At 58.5% G+C, this 17,550-nt stretch overlaps 1 protein-coding gene across 1 annotated transcript; it reads right to left on the bottom strand.

The window, feature by feature from the left end:
* Positions 1 to 2,318: 2,318 nt before the first annotated feature.
* On the bottom strand, positions 2,319 to 15,469 carry NEFH (neurofilament heavy chain). The gene is made up of 4 exons (XM_044990532.1): positions 14,650 to 15,469; positions 10,190 to 10,389; positions 5,398 to 5,522; positions 2,319 to 4,212 (listed from the first exon to the last, which is right to left on the bottom strand). Exons 1-4 carry the CDS (start codon positions 15,452 to 15,454, stop codon positions 2,934 to 2,936), a joined length of 2,409 nt encoding a protein of 802 aa, XP_044846467.1. The 5' UTR covers positions 15,455 to 15,469; the 3' UTR covers positions 2,319 to 2,933.
* Positions 15,470 to 17,550: the final 2,081 nt, after the last annotated feature.

The raw sequence follows: 17,550 nt of genomic DNA, 5'->3' as shown, positions 1-17,550 counted from the left end.
GCTCCCCGGGAGCTTAGCGGGTGAGGTCACCCCTTCGGCAGTGCTCACCTGGTGCCTGGGCTTGCCAGGGCACCCACAGGCTTGGTGCATGAATGTAAAAAATTGCTTGAGCCCTGTCACCTCTTTCATTACAAATTGAGCACTGCCCGTCCGCCTTGTGCCTGGGGTGGGGTGGGGAGCGAGTCCTCTGCAAGCCCAGCCCCAGCCTTGGGAATGGGTTCCGGAATGCGGCTGATTTTCCAGATCGATGGCCTGAAGCCATCAAGAGCTGCCAAGGCTTGGCACCACCTCAGGCCACTTAAAATTAGGTGAGGCGTTTAACCCCTTCAGGGACAAGCTGTCGCCCAGCAAACTCTCACCACCTGGCCACAGTGCTGCCCTGGGAAGAAAAGTTGGGCTATAGGGAACAGACCACCTCAGAAATTGGTCACTGCCATCTATCACCAGCACCTCCAGGTTTTCATCACCTGTCCTGTGTGGGTGGAGCTGTCGCTCCAGGCTGGCTCGCCACCTTGTAATCTGAGGTCATGACTCCAGGATTCTGCCTATTCTGGTTATGCCAGCTTGCTCTCAGTTCTGGCCTGATCCCTTTCATTTAATAACAAAGTGCTTGTGTTACTGCCACCATACGGGGGTTGGGGGTTCACTGCTGGTTTGTGAGACATGCAAGGACGCCTATTGTGAGATGCACAGGTGGCAGCAGATTGGGGTCTGGGGTCAGGCTACAGAACTGGGAGTCAGGAGTCCTGGGTTTTGTTCCTCACACTGCCACGTGAAACAGCAGGCAAGTGGGGGGAGGGATAGCTCAGTGGTTTGCTAAACCCACAGTTGTGAGGTCAATCTTTGAGGGGGCCATTTGGGGAGCTGGGGTAAAAATCTGGGGATTGGTCCTGTTTTGAGCAGGGGGTTGGACTAGATACCTCCTGAGGTCCCTTCCAACCCTGAGATTCTACGTGATTTTATTGTTCTGTGCCTTGGTTTCCCCATACATAAAATGCACAGAGGAAGAGGGTTTAATGGTGCTGACCAACCTTTGGAAAGTGCTTTGAGATCTTTAGTGGGGCATGGTGCTAATGTGCCTGCAGCTCTGTGCAGGGGGCCCCACCAGACCTTGGGGGGGGAGAATGGCCCTCCCTGTGGGCTGCCTGTAAGGAGGGTCTTATTAATCCCTCAGGGACTAACTCCCCTCTTGCTGAGGCAGCTGGTGACCTGCAGAGGGGCAATGAGTTCCCAGTGTCTCTGTGAGGCCTAGCCCCTCCATTTCACCCCATCATGCCCCCAGTTCTCTGGTGCCTCCTCTGCAAAAACAGCAGCACCAGCTTCTCTCTGATCCGCTCCAAGCTGGCCTGTGCAGTGTGAGGCAGATGGCCCAGGATTCCCACCCCTGCACACACAGGCAGCATTTCCTGAGTTTAGCCCATGTCCTCTTGCTCCTGGCCTTTGCTGGTCCCTCTCTCTGTTCTGCCCTCCCACATCTCCTCTGGGCAGGGAAGAACAGGGGCCAGGCAGCCAGCTCTGCACTGCAGTGTGGGACTGTGTTGATGTTGTAATAAACCAGTCCCTGGAGACCCCTGGGATTCACACTATTAAAAACCCCTCTCTCTCCTTGCTGCTGGAACACATCCTGTTGCCACAGCGGCCCCTGCCCATGCTGTGGTTATGCACGCACAAGCCCTATCTCTGAGTCCTGCACAGTCCCACAAGCAGCGGTTCTGGCTTGTCCTTTTGTTCATCTGAACCTCTTCAGTTAGTTTCCTTTCTCCTGGTGGTAGCTTGGAACCCATGGGTTGTGGAGCTGTATAGGCTCCTGCAGGCACTCCCCTCACACAGCTGGCTTCCTTGCCGGGGCACCTTCTCCAGTGCCAGGGGCCTGGGGCACAGACTGAATCCATTACCTCTCCCCCCTCCACATTCTGTGCAAGTTGGGTTCCCCACACTCTAAAGGAGGCTTGCCAGAGCCGCAGCCCCCCACACCATTGCTAACACTACTGGTGAATGCTTAAGAGCGCTGGGCCGCACTGTGGAAGGGAACAGATCTATCCCATCTGCTTTTCATGGCCAGCCTTTAATTCAACAGCAGAACTTCCTTCTTTAGAGACCAAGGCCTAGATTCTCACAGGTGCCTAACTCCCATTGATTCCAACGGACGTTAGGAGCCTAAATTCCTTTGAGCATCTGGGCCCAAGTCCTGTCATAAGGACCAATGTCTATGGGGGACTGAATGGGAACCGCAGCTGTTTGTACCAAATCCTTCCTAGAGTGGTGAACTGTGCTCCTGTTCCCCTAGGGAAGGAGCTGGCAGAGAGGAGACAGAGCAGTTCGTCTGTAAGCATTTTATTTCTTATTGCACAGAAGCAATTGAAAGTGGACTTGAGTTTGTATAGTGCACTTCTTATTTCTGTGTGTGTTTCTGCAACTAGTGTCTATCCTGCTTCCCTTTAAGTCAACCACAGATAGTGCCGTCTACAAAAGGAAGATTTCAATAATTTCCATTTGTAAAATGAAAAGGCATTTACAAACTCTGAGTTTCCTACCTTACTGTACTTCTCCGCAGTGTAACAGAGCTCTAACTGTTACATTCTTTATTGCATTTGTCCATCTATTGCACATATAGTAAATAAATGCACTTATTTGGAAAAGGGGCAGGGTTTTTTTATAATTCAAGTGTTTAAATGTGGCATTCTGCGTGTATCACATTCTGCTATTGAAGCTATCATAACATAACATCATTGGTGGAGGCTCGGGTACTGGGTTTTGATTTCTTTCACATAAACATATTGCTAACGTGAGCTCCAGCTCAGAGGCAGGAGGGCAACCACCATCTAAGCAAAATCTCCCCTTGTGAAAACAAAAATATAACTGACCACCTGGCAGGGAGAGCCTCCGAGTTCTCTCTGGTGGCCCATCTCCTCGCACGTCCCAGCCTCCGCTCTTCACTTCTCGCTCTTCTCGCCTTTGTCGTCGGCAGCAGCAGCTTTCCCTGTGGGTTTGCCCTCTTTTGGGTCTGTGCTGGAGGACTTCTCCACTTTCTCTGCCTTGGGCTTGGTAGCCTTTGGCGCGTCTTTGGGAGCCTCTGCCTTGGGAGTCTCCTTGGTGTCTTTGCTGGGTTCTGTCTTGGCAGCCTTTGACTCTTCTTTGGGTTTAGCTTCAGCTTTGGGTTTCTCCTCTTGGTCCGTTTTGGGCTCAGCCTTCTCCTTTTTAGGTTCTTCCTTCTTTTCTTCAGCCTTCGGTTTCTCAGGCTCCTTCTCTGCTGGTTTGCTGGGCTCCTTGGCCTTGGCTTCCTTTTCCTGAGGTTTAGGCTCAGGCTTCTGCTTAGCAGCTTTCTCCTCCATCTTCTCTTCTTTGGGTTTTGGTGCTGGTTTGGCAGGCTCCTTCTCCTCTTTCTCTTCAGCCTTTACAGCTTCCTTTTTCTTCTCCTCGGGGGCAGGGGGCTCAGGCTTGGCCGCTTTTTTCTTGTCATCTTCTTTGGGCTTCTCCTCCTCTTTCTTCTCTTCCACCTTAGGCTCAGGTTTGTGAGTCTCCTTGGCTGGGATTTCCTTTTTCGGCCCCTCCTCTTTCTTGCTGTCTTCCTTCTCCTCCACTTTAGGTTTGGCTGGAGCTTTCTCCTCTTTCTCTTTCGGCGTCTCTTCTTTTACAGGCCCCTTGGTTTCTTTCTGGGGTGATTTGACCAATTCCTTTTTGGGGGTTGCTTCTTTCTCTGGAGGCTTGGCCTCCCCCTTCACAGGAGGCTTGACCTTCTCTGGAGACTTGGCTTCTGGGGACTTGGCTTCCTCTTTGGTGGGGGATGCAGGTTTCTCCGGAGATTTGGCTTCTGGGGATTTGGCTTCCTCCTTCACTGGGGACCTGGCCTTCTTTGGAGACTTTGCCTCCTCTTTTTCTGGGGACTTGGGCTTTTCTTCTTCACCTTCCACTTCTTCCTCGGGTTCTTCCTTCTCTTCCTCCTTTGCCTCAGCTTCTTCCTCACCCTCCTCTCCAGCTTCCTCTTTCTTCTCAGCCTCCTCTTCCTCCGTTACCTCTTCAGTCACCTGGATTTCCTCTGTCTGCTTCTCCACAATCACGGTTTCCTTATCAGACTTCTGCACCACTTTGACTTTCTCCTCACGTTTCACCTTTCTGTGGGTGGAAATGCTGGGGGGTTTAGGGAGCGTCTCAGGGAAGGGGAAAGGTCCGAGTCCAAACCCGATGCGACATTCCTCTCCTTCCAACAGCTTTCTGTTGTGAGTGAGAGAGACAGAGAACGGAAGTCAGAGTCCACTTTGCAGCTCTGAAAATGTTACTGGTAAATCTTAACTTTGCTTTTGTGAACACCTGGGTCTGACCCAAGCCCACTGAACTCAATGGGAGTCTTTCAGTCAAGCGCAATAGGTTTTGCATCAGGCCCTAAGGACTCCCTTGGGGTCCTGGTTTCGGTTTGACATTCACCCTCCAGCTCCTTGGAGGGGGGGATGTATTTTCCCCAGTGGCACTGGGGAAACCAGCTTGCTGTCCATACAAGCCTGCTGTAAGATTTCATCCCCTTGCCTCCATGTGCACGCTGTAGCTGGGGATGCACAACCTGGGGGCCTGAGCAGCTTGATGCTTAAAATATTGGTTCCCCTCCTGCCCTAGGGTAGGGCCATCTGTGTACCCAAGTCTATGTCTACACTGCAGCTGGGAGGTGTAATTCCCAGTTTGGGTAGACACAGGGGCGGCTCCAGGCCCCAGCACGCCAAGCGTATGCTTGGGGCGGCAAGCCACGGAGGCCGCTCTGCTGGTCGCCGCAAGGGCAGCAGGCAGGTTGCCTTCGGCGGCATGCCTGCGGAGGGTCCGCTGGTCCCGCGGCTTTGGCGGACCTTCCGCAGGTGTGCCGCCAAATCCGCGGACCGGGGACCTCCCGCAGGCAAGCCGCCGAAGGCAGCCTGCCTGCCATGCTTGGGGCGGCAAAATACCTATGGTAGACGTCATATATACTAACTGTGCTCGTGCTAGCAAGCTAAAACAGCAGAATGGCCGCAGTGGCGCAGGCAGGGGCTTGAGCTAGTCGTCCAAATACAACCCCAATCGGAGATCCTGGCAGCAAGCCTGTCCTGCTACCTGCGTCACCAGAGCCTCCCTGCTCTTTTCCGAGCACTAGTTCAAGCAAAGCTCGCACATGTCTGTCTTCCCAAGCTGGGAGTTCCAGCTCCAGTGGAGATAGAGTCTGAGTGAGATGAAGGTGGTGGCTTGGCAGAACTGCCCAGGAGAGGCTGTTAAATGACTTAGGGTGGCCTCTGAAAGGAAGTGGGGGTGATGATACGGATTAGTGAAAAGCCCCAAGTGCTGGTGTCTATTTTGTATGCTTAGCTTTGGGTAGTTCTAAGGAACTTGCTGAGAGCTGCCTCCATGAGCTCACCTCTACCCCTGCTTGTGGCTTTGTACCTGTAAGCAGCAATTTCTATATCCAGGGCCATCTTGACATTCAGCAGGTCCTGGTACTCGCGGATCTGGGCTGCCATCTCCCACTTGGTGTTCCTCAGCTCGTTGTCCAGCTGCTGGATGGTTTCCTGGGCAGAAAGACAATTAGGGCTGTGTTCCAGGCTGGACTGCCCCAGTTCCCAATTTCCACTTTTCACAAGCAAAGCAGTGACTGAGCTGCCACTGTGCACCTTGGGACACCAGGGCGTCCAGTGCTCATCTCTCACTGCCTTCAGATACTGCAGTGCTAGCTAGATGTGGATGAGCAATTCACTGGGCTCATTCTCGCCTGGGTAACCCCTGCACTCAGATAGGTCAGTTATCTTCAGATTAGCCAGGGACTTTTCTCTCTAATTTTTTACATCCATGTGCAGAATGAATTGTGTTACGTGCACCAGTAAGGAGATGATGTGTGGCAGGGTGGGGCCGAAGGGTTCAAAGTGTGGGAGGGGGCTCAGGGCTGGGGCAGAGGGTTGGAGTGCAGGGGAGGGAGGGCTGAGGGTGCAGGCTCTAGGATGGGGCCAGGGATGAGGGGTTCAGAGGGCAAGAGGGGCCTCAGGGTAGGGCAGAGGATTGGGGTCCGGGGGATGAAGGTTCCAGCAGGGGATGAAGGCTCTGGGGTGGAGCTGGAATGAAGGGTTCAGGATGCGGGAGGGGGCTCAGGCCTAGGCAGAGGATTGGTGTGCAGGGGGTGAGGGCTCTGGCTGGGGGTGCAGGCTCTGGGGTGGGGCCAGGGATGAGGGGTTTGGGGTTCAGGCTGCCTCAGGCTGTGGCAGGGAGAGAGGACTCCTCCCAGCCCTCTCTCCCTGTGGGCAGCAGCTCTGGGGGAGAAGTGCCTCTCCCTGCAGCAGCCCTGCATGCCCCAAATTGCTCCCCTCCCACCCCTACCTCTCTCCTCTCCAGGCCTCTGTGACTGCATGGCCCTACACAGCCTTTATAGAGAGAACTATCCACCCCATCTCCCCCATGTGGTGATAGTCTAATGAAAACATCAGGAGTCATATCCCATCTCACCCGTGAGTGGGGACTGAGTCTCCCCACCTCTCACAGAGAAGCAGTTCCCCTTTGGTGATAACTTGAGGTGCAACTATCCCCAGTAGAGCCCAGCATGGTCCTAAATTCCCCGAGCCACGACAGCCTGTTCTCATTCTTAGTGAGTGCAATGGCAGAGCATATTCTAGGACACAGCTGGTGATTCAGGGCTCCTCCCTTGAGCCATTCCACCATCAGGTGCTTAAATCCTGTTTAGGGATGCAGAGGGATTGTTTGATCAGTCACTCTGGGGGTAGATCAGACTGGTCTGGAGTGTCTCTCTGAGGCAGGAGGAGGCAGAGACTGGGACAGAGGCTGTTCTGCAGGGGAAATCTTAGGCCTGGTCTACACTACGCGTTTAAACCGATTTTAGCAGCGTTAAATCAATTTAACGCTGCACCCGTCCACACAATGAGGCCCTTTATATCGATATAAAGGGCTCTTTAAACTGGTTTCTGTACTCCTCCCCGACGAGAGGAGTAGCACTGAAATCGGTATTACCATATCGGATTAGGGTTAGTGTGGCCGCAAATCGATGGTATTGGCCTCCGGGTGGTATCCCACAGTGCACCATTGTGACCACTCTGGAAAACAATCTGAACTTGGATGCACTGGCCAGGTAGACAGGAAAAGCCCAGCGAACTTTTGAATTTCATTTCCTGTTTGCCCAGCGTGGCGCTCTGATCAGCACGGGTGGCGATGCAGTCCCAAATCCAAAAAGAGCTCCAGCATGGACCGTATGGGAGATACTGGATCTGATCGCTGTACGGGCAGACAAATCTGTTCTATCACAGCTCCATTACAGAAGACGAAATGCCAAAGCATTTGGAAAAATACTCCAGACAGAGGCCACAGCAGGGACTCTGCACAGTGCTGCGTGACAAGCGTAACGGAAAGCCAAAGAATCAAATGGACGCTCATGGAGGGAGGGAGGGGGGACTGAGGACTCCAGCTATCCCACAGTCCCCGCAGTCTCTGAAAAGCATTTGCATTCTTGGCTGAGCTCCCAGTGCCTATAGGGTCAAACACATTGTCCGGGGTGGTTCAGGGTGTATCTCGTCAATTTACCCCACCCCCCACCCCCAGAAAGAAAAGGGAAAAAAATAGTTTCTTGACTTTTTTCAATGTCACCCTATGTGTACTGAATGCTGCTGGTAGACGTGATGCTGCAGCAGTGAACTACAGCATCCTCTTCCCCCCCTCCCCGGTGGCAGACGGTACAATATGACTGCTATCCATCATCATCAGCAGCCCGTGAGTGCTCCTGGCTGGCCTCAGGTGAGGTTGGCCGGGGGCGCCTGGGTAAAAATAGGAATGACTCCGGGTCATTCCCAGTAGATGGTACAGAATGGCTGGTAACCGTCTTCATCATAGCAACTGGGGGCTGAGCTCTATCAGCCCCCACCCTTCATGTCTAAAGAAAAGATTCTGTTCTGCCTGGACTATCATAGCAGTGGGATGCTGGGCTCCTCTCCCCCACACCGCTTAATGTCCTGCCTGGACTATCATAGCAGCTGGAGGCTGCCTCACCCTCATTTTATCTCACTAACAAGTCACTGTTTCTTATTCCTACATTCTTTATTACTTCATCACACAAATGGAGGGACACTGCAACAGTAGCCCAGGAAGGCTGGGGGAGGAGGCAATCAACAGGTGGGGTTGTTGCCGGGGCACCCCCTGTGAATGGCATGCAGCTCATCATTTCTGCGGGGTCTGACACGGAGCGGCTGTGCTCTCTGGTTCTCTGATACACTGGTTCTCTAGTACACTTGCCCCATATTCTAGGCAGGGCTGACTCTATTTTTAGATACCATAAAGGAGGGATTGACTCGGGGAGTCATTCCCATTTTTGTCTTTGCGCCCCCGGCCGACCTCAGCCAGGGGCACCCATGACAGCAGCAGACGGTACAGAACGACTGATAACCGTCATCTCATTGCCAATTTACAATGGCAGCAGATGGTACAGAACGGCTGATAACCGTCTCTGCTATCATACAAAAGCAAATGAATGCTGCTGTGTAGCGCTGCAGTATCGCCTCTGTCAGCGGCATCCAGTTCACATACAGTGACAGTGTCAAAAGGCAAAACAGGCTCCATGGTTGCCATGCTAATGGCATCTACCAGGGCAATCCAGGGAAAAAGGGGGTGAAATGATTGTCTGCCGTTGCTTTCCCGGAGGAAGGAACGACTGACGACATTTACCCAGAACCACCCGCGACAATGATTTTTGCCCCATCAGGCACTGGGATCTCAACCCAGAATTCCAAGGGGCGGGGGAGGCTGCGGGAACTATGGGATAGCTACGGGATAGCTACCCACAGTGCAACGCTCCAGAAATCGACGCCAGCCTCGGACCGTGGACGCACACCACCGATTTAATGTGTTTAGTGTGGCCGCGTGCACTCGACTTTATACAATCTGTTTTACAAAACCAGTTTATGTAAAATCGGAATAATCCTGTAGTGTAGACGTACCCTTAGAAAAGCCAAGCCTGGGGAGAAAGCTTAGGCTGAAGTTTACAGTTTGGTGGCTGAAGTTTACAGCCAAGTCCCAGGAAAGGGGTGGGGTTGGAGTCTACCCAGTGCATGTGACTCTGCTCAAAGCCTGGAAAAAATCCCACCCTCCTACAGCTAGGCTGCCATCAGGGCCGGCTCCAGGCACCAGCTGAGCACGCTCGTGCTTGGGGCGGCAGATTCTACAGGGCAGCTTCCACCCAAACCTAGGGCGGCACGGCCACGCTTCTTTTCTTCTTCTTCTTTTCACTGCTCCGGCCGCCCTGTAGGGGGCGGCGGCGCGGAGGAGGGCAGCGCCCTGCAGCAAACTCGGCAGGGCAGCCCGCGTCCTTCCCTGCCCGCCAAGCGGAGCGGAGCAGAGCCCTCCCGGCAGGCGGTGCGGCGGTTGGGGCCGCGGGGGGAGCGCCCCGCTGAAGCGCTGGCCGCTTCCTTTTCTCTCTCCCCCGCTCCCTCCCCTTCCCCCCATTAGACCGGGCGCGCACTCTGCAGCACAGGAGTCCCCTGGCTCCGGCCGCCCTGTAGGGTTTTTTGTTTTGTTTTTCCCCTGCTTTGCCGGCCGCACCATTGTTTCTCCCCAAACCTCCCCGCTTTGCCGCTCCAGCCGCGCCGTTTTTGTGTTGTTCCCCCCACCCCCGCTTTGCCGCTCCAGCCGCACCATGTTCCCCCCCTCGCTTTGCCGCTCCAGCCGTGCCGTGTTTCCCCTCCCCCCTCGCTTTGCCGCTCCAGCCGCGCTGTGTTTCCCCCCTCCTTTGCTGCTCCAGTGGCCCCGCCCCTTTTTTTCTGCTTGGGGCGGCAAAAAAGCCAGAGCCAGCCCTGGCTGCCATGCCCTACTCCTTTAGCTGTGCCACTTCCTGCCCCCTGCACTTCTGGGGACAGGGTTATACAGGCCTTGTCTGCCATGAGACACGGCAGCTGGGTGATGTCTTACTCCTTTGACAGAACAAGGAGCAATGGTCTCAAGTTGCAGAGGGGGAGGTTTAGGTTGGACATTAGGAAAAACTTTTTCACTAGTAGGGTGGTGAAGAACTGGAATGGGTTCCCTAGGGAGGTGGTGGAATCTCCTTCCTTAGAGGTTGTTAAGGTCAGGCTTGACAAAGCCCTGGCTGGGATGATTTAGTTGGGTTTAGTCCTGCTTTGAGCAGGGGGTTGGACTAGATACCTCCTGAGGTCCCTTCCAACCCTGAGATTCTATGTCCTCTGCTGCATGTTACCTGATAGGATAAGACATTAGCATGATGACGGTCTTCTATGTCTGCTCTCTGCCTGTCTAAGGATTCCTTGGTCCCCTTGAGGGCTTCAAATTCGGTGACCTTGGACTGGAGCTGCCGGCGGTATTCCGAAATCTCCTCCTGAGCAGAGCGGATTGCATCCGTGTTCACCTTGGCAGCTTCTGACAACTTGTCCAGCCTCACTGCAGTGGTAGATGGAAAGAGAGAGCTGGAGAGAGGAAAGAAGAGAGAGAATCTCCTCCTTGATTAGATAAATCCTATGTTCCTCTACGGCACCCTTCACTGTAGTGTCAGAGTGCCAGCCATTCGGTCCCACCTCCCTCCCAGCTGAGGTTCTCAGAGGGAGGAGGTATCCTGCAGAAACCTCCTGCAGCCCTGAATTTGCTCACGTACCCAGCACTAATTTCTTTTGTGCAATGCTTCTTTTCATTGCAAAGAGCTGTGTCCTTGTCCCTGAAAGACTAGGAGAAGCGAAGGCTGTCAGAAGAGGCCAATCTGCTGAGGTAGTTACCCATGATGCAAGGAAATTCTCCAATGCATAGGATGACCATACATCCCATTTTGGCCAGGACAGTCCCTTTTTTATGCCCTGTCCCCGCTGTCCCAACTTTTTTTGACAAAACTGGGCATTTGTCCGGTTTGCTTTTGCCAACTGATCATCAGCTTTGTCAAAAAGTGGGGTGGGACCACTAGCAGGGCATGGAGGAGCGTGCAGGGGTCAAGTGGCAATGCCAGACCAGTGCTGGAGGGAGGGCTAGGAAGAGTAGCTCATGCCAGCCAGCCTGCCCCACATGCAGGGGAAAGAGGGGGGCCTCAGGTGGCCCCACGCACAGGCAGGTGGCGGGGGGGGGTGTTCAGAGGGCCAGCCCCCTGTGCAGAGGGGAGGGGAGGTCTCAGGTAGGCAGCAGGGGCTCGGGTCAGCTGCAGGCACCAGTGAGGAGGGGGACCTCAGGCTGGCCCGCACAGGCTGGAGGCAGGGAGGGCTTGGGCAGCCCCGCATGCAGGGGTGCAGCGGGGGGAGGGGGCATCTCCAGGGGGAGAGGGACCTCAGCCCGGCCCCATGCCAGTGGGAGGCAGAGAGGGCTTGGGCCAGCCCTGCACAGAGGGAGGACCCTCAGGCCAGCCTGGGGGTGTCACCCTACCAATGCAAGCCTAACATTCAATCCATTCCTTTCTCTTGCAACATTGTCACAAAACTGACTGCTTTAGAAAGCTGCAAGAGCCCCATTGTCACAGAAGATGGAAGAGACCAGTTTGATCAGAAAATCCATCTCCCTGAAAGCACAAGCTACAGTCCTTCTCCTTCACATGTTAAGTGACTATTGTACTTGAAATTAACCAAAAGGCCATGGAGAACCTTCCTGAGAGGAATCACGGGGCTAAAGATCTCAGAACTGGATTAGCCCTATTAACATTCTTCTTGGAAACTTTTCCATCTTACCCTGCACCACAATTTTGCAAAACAGGTGAGGAAAGCCAGCATGAGTCATAGAATATCAGGGTTGGAAGGGACCTCAGGAGGTATCTAGTGCCACACCCTGCTCAAAGCAGGACCAATTCCCAACTAAATCATCCCAGCCAGGGCTTTGTCAAGATGGGCCTTAAAACCTCGGAGGATGGAGATTCCACAACCTCTCTAGGTAACCCATTCCAGTGCTTCACCACCCTCCTAGTGAAAAAGACCTCCCCCGCTGCAACTTGAGACCATTACTCCTTGTTCTGTCATCTGCCACTACTGAGAACAGCTGAGCTCAATCCTCTTCGGACCCTCCTCTTCGGGTAGTTGAAGGCTGCTATCAAATCCCCCCTCACCCTTCTCTTCTGCAGAAGAGTCACCCTCAGCTGATGTGCAATCCCAGGCTGTCACAGAAGAAAACTGCTGCAATGACACAGCATGTTTTCAGGGGCAGGTTTCTGCTGTTCCAGGTAGCTGGTGGGTCCTCTTCATTACAAGGACTTTCCAAGAAGGATGTTGATGGAGTGAGGCAGCAAATTCCCCAGATGCAGCCCCTCCCTAATAGCATCAGAAAGTAAAGGGTTTGCACTCTGGCTGGCAGATCCGCCCCAGCAGGTTAAATCCCACCAGTGTGAGCTAGCAGGCTGAATAGTGGGGTAATGGGCAGCCATGACAGGGCAGCTGAGTCTGACTCCAGCAGTGCTGCTGCCTGGCAAAGGCCAGGAGGGCTGCACAAGGCTCCCCCTAGTCTGGGTAAGAGGGTTGGGGGAGGTCAGGTCAGTCTGTTGCAATCTCCTGGCACCCAGGAGTGGCAGGGGTCTGAAGGAAGCTGCACCCAGCCCACGTCTGGTGGGAAGAGTTGATGATCGTGACACAGGGGCTCCAGAGTGGGGTAGCAGAACGAAATCCCACACCCCGCGCCATGCCCGGAGCTGGGAAGGGACATGCCCTGGCCGCCGGCTGGAGTCAGGCTAACAGGGCTCTGCCATCGGGAGCGCGCTACAGGAGCAGCCGGGCTGATGGGAAGGGGCCTGGGGCTCTGCTGCGGAGGGATCCCGGCACGGACGCGCTGCTCTGCCCGGGGAAGTTTCAGCCCCACCGCCCCTCGCCTGCCTCGGTCGGCTCAGACTGCGGGCCCGTGGCTGTACCGCGCTGCGCACCAGGCTGCACGTGGCCAAGCCCCGCCGGCGCCTAGCCGGGCTGTGCACAGTGAGTGTCCGCGGCGGGGAGCCTGGCGGGCCCATCCCCTCCGGAGAGAGCGCGGCGGTGCCAGGGCTGCAGGAGCCTGGGCGACGGGCCAGCCCAGGCAGAGCTCGGACCAGCTTGCGGCTAGTTCCTGGGCACCGGCTGCGGGGCCGGACGGCAGGGGGCGGGGCCCGGGCAGGGGGCGGGGCCCGGGCAGGGGGCGGGGCCGGACGGCAGGGGGCGGGGCCCGGGCAGGGGGCGGGGCCGGACGGCAGGGGGCGGGGCCCGGGCAGGGGGCGGGGCCGGACGGCAGGGGGCGGGGCCCGGGACTGCCGCTGCTCCTCTCCCGGGGCGGGCAGCGCTGCGTTACTCAGCCCGGGGGCTGGGGCAGGGGCTGGGGCAGGGCTGCCCCGTCCCGCCTCGGCCGGAGCTGTCTGGACGGCGGCGGGGAAGCAGTAGCCCCGGGGCCGAGGCTCCCCAAGCGCTCTGGTCTCCCGGCAGCCCGGGCCGGGGCTCCCCGCCGGCCGAGGCGCTGTCCAGGGTGCTGATCCGCGCCGTGCCCGCCCAGCGAGCGCTCCCCCCGGCAGGCCAGGAGCGCAGCTCGGCTCCGCCGCCGCCAGAGCCCCGCCTGCCGCAGCCCGGGGCGATCTGACCAGCGGGGCGGGAGCTACGCACCCAGCACACCAGGGCCTGGCTTTGGGAGCCCAGGGGCACAACGCCACCCCGCCCGCCCCCTTCTCCACGCGCCGGTTCCTGCCTCGGGCCCCGCAGCAGCGCTGCCCAGGGAGCGGCACGGGCGCGCAGCCCCTCTCCTCGGGGCAGAGCTGACGGGGCGTTGGGAGCCAGGCAGGTCCGCATGGCCGGTGCTGGGCGGCTGATTGCGCAGCTCCAGCCCAGCCCTTCCCAAGGCGCTGGGCGGGTCTTAGCCTTGCTGGCTTGTGGACTCACCTTGTAGGAGTTCGGGTTGTTGTGGCTGATCCCCGGGAACCTCGGCCCCCTGCAGCGCCACCGGGGAGTGCTTGGCATGGGGTGGGGGGGGACTAGAGGGTGTGAAATGGGGGTCTGCAGAGCTGGTCTTTGGGGAGCTGGGCCTGGGGAACAGCCATTGGCCTCAGGCCCGTGACGAGTCAGGAAGGCTCCGCTGCAAAAGGCGGCGGTGGGGGTGTGTGGACGGGACCAGATGGTCCGTGCAGGGTCGGCGCGTGCCGCCCTTACTCCCGGCATTGGACCCCTCCCGGGAGCTGGGGCCACATGTCGCAGCCCAAGCAGCCGGCTTCGCTGTTTACAGCATCCCCGGGGCGGGGCGCGGGAGGAGAGCGAAGCCCCCGCGGGACAAGCCGGGCAGACCATGGAGTTCCGGGCGGCTCTGACTGACCAGACTCAGCACAGACTGCGACGCCGGCTGCTCCCACCTCCTGCACGGCCCTCCCGGCCAAGGGAGAGCCCCCCTGCCCCCCATACACACACGGCCTCTCCGCGCTCTGCTGCAGGGAATGGGGCGCCCCAGCCTCCTGCAAACTATCGGGGCGAGGTTCCGCAACACCCCATCCCTGCAGAGCACTCCCCACTAGCTGCCTGCCCCCCCGCCCCAAGTCCCCCTCCCTCTCCCCTCCAGGCAGTACGAAGGGGGTGCCTGGGCCCCACATTCCTCCTTCCTGGACAGCTATGGGGGTTGGAGGTACCGTAACCCCTCCCCGCAGCGCAATGGGGTCTGCCCAGCCCCCTCCTCCCTGCCGGCTATGGAGGTGGCGGTACCGTAACCCCCTCCCCGCAGCCCCCCGCACTGAGGCGAGCCGCTCACCTCGGAACCACTCCTCGGACTGCAGCGAGTTCTGCACCGCGTGCCCCTCCAGCTGGGCTCGGATCTCCTTGAGGGCCGAGGTGACGTCGGGCTTGGCGCTGTCGCGGAACTCGAGCGAGGCCTGGCTGCCCTGGATCTGCAGCAGCAGGTCGCTCACCTCCTCCTCGTGCGTGCGGCGGAGGAAGAGCGCCTCGTCCAGCAGCGCCTGCGCCTTCTTCTCCAGCTCGCCCTTGGCCAGGCTCGACTCCTCCGTGTAGCGGCCCAGGGCGCGGGCGGCCGCCTCGGCCTCCTCCCGCTGCCGGGCCTCGTCGTCCAGCCGCTGCCGGAGGTGCTGGACGTCCTCCTCCAGCCGCTCCAGCTCCAGCTGCAGCTGCCCCTTCTCGCTGCCCAGCCGCACCACGGCGCCCCGCATCTCGCCGATCTCCCGCTCGTAGAGCTCGCCCAGCGCCGAGCGCCCGGCCTGCTGCCGCCGCAGCGCCGCCGCCTCGCCCTCCAGCTGCCGGTTGCGCCCCTCCAGCTGCCGCACCTTGTCGATGTAGCCGGCGAAGCGCTCGTTGAGCGCCTGCAGCACCTCCTTCTCGGAGCGGGCGCGCAGCTCGCCGTTCAGCGACTCCAGGCTCTCGGCCGACGAGCCCAGCTGGCTGTAGCCGCCCGCGCCGCGCCGCAGCGGGGAGGCGGCGGTGGAGCCGCGGGACCAGGACTGCGAGTGGAAGCCGCTGGAGCCCAGCGAGCGGGAGCCGCTCCGGGCGCTCTCCTTGCGGAGCGAGCTGGCCCCGAAGAGCGCGTCCACGCTGTAGCTCAGCATGGTGCGGGCGAGGCGGGCCGGGACTGCGGCAGGCGCGGGGAGCCGCCGCTTATATAGGGCTCCGGCACACGCCCCCCTCCTTCCAGACAGCGAGCCGGCGGGGGGGGGGCGTCTCCTCCTCCCTCGCCGCCCGTTCCGTGGGGGGGCGCAAAGGCAAGAGCCCAGTGCCAGGTGTAGGGGGAGGCGAGAGCCCCAGAGGGGTCCGGAGTTAGGAGACCCCCTGACCCCTTCCCACCAGCGGGATTCCCCACCGCGCCCCCAGAGGAGCAGGCGAGGCCCAGGAGAAGAGAAGATCGGGAGTTAGAAAGACCCCCCCGCCCCCTCCCTTTCCTCGCTGGGGAGATGGGGTGGGCAGCCCCCCAAGAGCAGGGCCCCTCTCCTCTTGACCCCTCCGCCAACGAGAGCCCCTGTGCGCTGGGGTGAGCGGGGCGGGGTGGAGACGCCCAGGTGATGGGAGGGCGGCAGGTCCCCGCCGCTCGGCCGCTCCGCTCCATCCCCGGCGCTTGCAGGGCTCACCCCGCCGGGCTTTGCCGCTGTGGGCTACAGGACAGGCTGGTCACTGGCCCGTCCCCAGCAGGGGCCGGGGCCGGGGCCGGGGCCGGGAGCTGTGCTAGGAGCTCTTCCCAGGCCTGCGCTCCTCTCCGTGGCGGGCTCGCTGGCCTGCTCTGGCCTCCCGCTCACTGGCAAACGCTTGGAAAGAAACCAGGCGCCTCATTTTAACTCCCCCGAGCTGGAGCCTGCGGAGGGAGTGGGGACAGGGGGACACTTCCCCGGCGGCGATCGCTGCTGCACGGGCCCTGGTCCTGGGGGCAAGGGACCAGCGCAGGCTGATGACTTGCAAACTCGAATCACCCGTGAGCCACCCGGCGCTGCCGCAGCCCGGCCCGCTGCGGGAAGGAGGGGCTGCCGCAGAAACAGCGGAGAGGCGCTCAGAGGACGCACCAGGTCCCGGGAATGACACCGGCCTGGCCTGAACCAGGGGTTATTTCTCTCCCATTTCACAGGTGCTGCCGGCCGGTCCGATCTGTGCAGGCAGGAGCGAGGTGTGTGCTTGCCGGCATGCCCTGTCCTGGGGGCGGGGCCGCCCCCTCAGGAGAGTTTGGGAGGGCGAAGCCCCCGGGTGGGCACCCCGAAGCGATCTCTCTCTCTGCATGTCTAACCCATCCACCCGCCCAGCACCGGGCTACACATGCAGACAACATCCCTCTTTCAGCCTGTGCTGGGGGGGCAGGGGTGGGGGGGTTGAAGCCATTGCTGTTTAAAGGGCTGCGGCTGGGTCCCTCCACGCTTTTCCCATGCTGCTCCCTAGGAGGGAGAGATCACTGCGTGGGGGCGGGCGGGGACTCTTGCATGATACTTGTGAGCTCTCACAGCCGGGTGGCCACAGGTGAGTCCCCAGGGCAGCATCATTGGCACATGGGAGAGGAGGAGCCCCGAGGATAGAGCAACTGCAGGTGAGCTAGGGTGGCTCTGGGCTGGGGGGTGGGGGGGGTTCCTTTCCCTTGTGCTGCACGGGGAGGGAGTTTCTTTAAATAGGGGGGAGCTGGGAGTGGGATTTTACTTCTAAGAATGTCACTGCTGAGCTGTTTGACCTGGGGGGAGGGGGAGACCTCTGTCTAGGGAACAGGTATACCCCTGCTAGCCACAAATGTGCCTCGACCCTGGCCCATCTGGGAAAAGAGTGGCTCTCAGCTGGCAGAAGCAGGCCTCACGGCTGAGATAGCCAACGACAGGGGACATTGTCTACAGCTCATTTCCATCGGATGGTGGCATCTTTCCAACTCTACCCACTTGGACTAGGGCCTACAAGTGCCAGTCTTCCTTTACCACCTCTCTGAGCCATTCAGACCCCTGCATTGCTCAGCGGTTTGCTTTTCAATGACCTAGCAAACACCCTTCCACTCTCCGGATGTAGCTGAGCTGAACTTGCTTTACTGTTCAGTATTAGCCTCATTTCACAGATGGAGGAACGGAGACACAGAAAGGTTGAAGCCAACATTTTCAAACCTGGGTTCCTGAAGTTAGATGCTACAACCTAATTTAGGTGGCTAAATAAGTGGCCTGATTTTCAGAGGCAAGGAGCAAATAGATTTGAT

Source organism: Mauremys mutica, chromosome 16, assembly GCF_020497125.1.
Source record: "Mauremys mutica isolate MM-2020 ecotype Southern chromosome 16, ASM2049712v1, whole genome shotgun sequence".
NCBI classification, from domain to species: domain Eukaryota; kingdom Metazoa; phylum Chordata; order Testudines; family Geoemydidae; genus Mauremys; species Mauremys mutica.
Note: the sequence above shows the minus strand (reverse complement) of the source record. Positions and strands in the feature narration are given on the sequence as shown.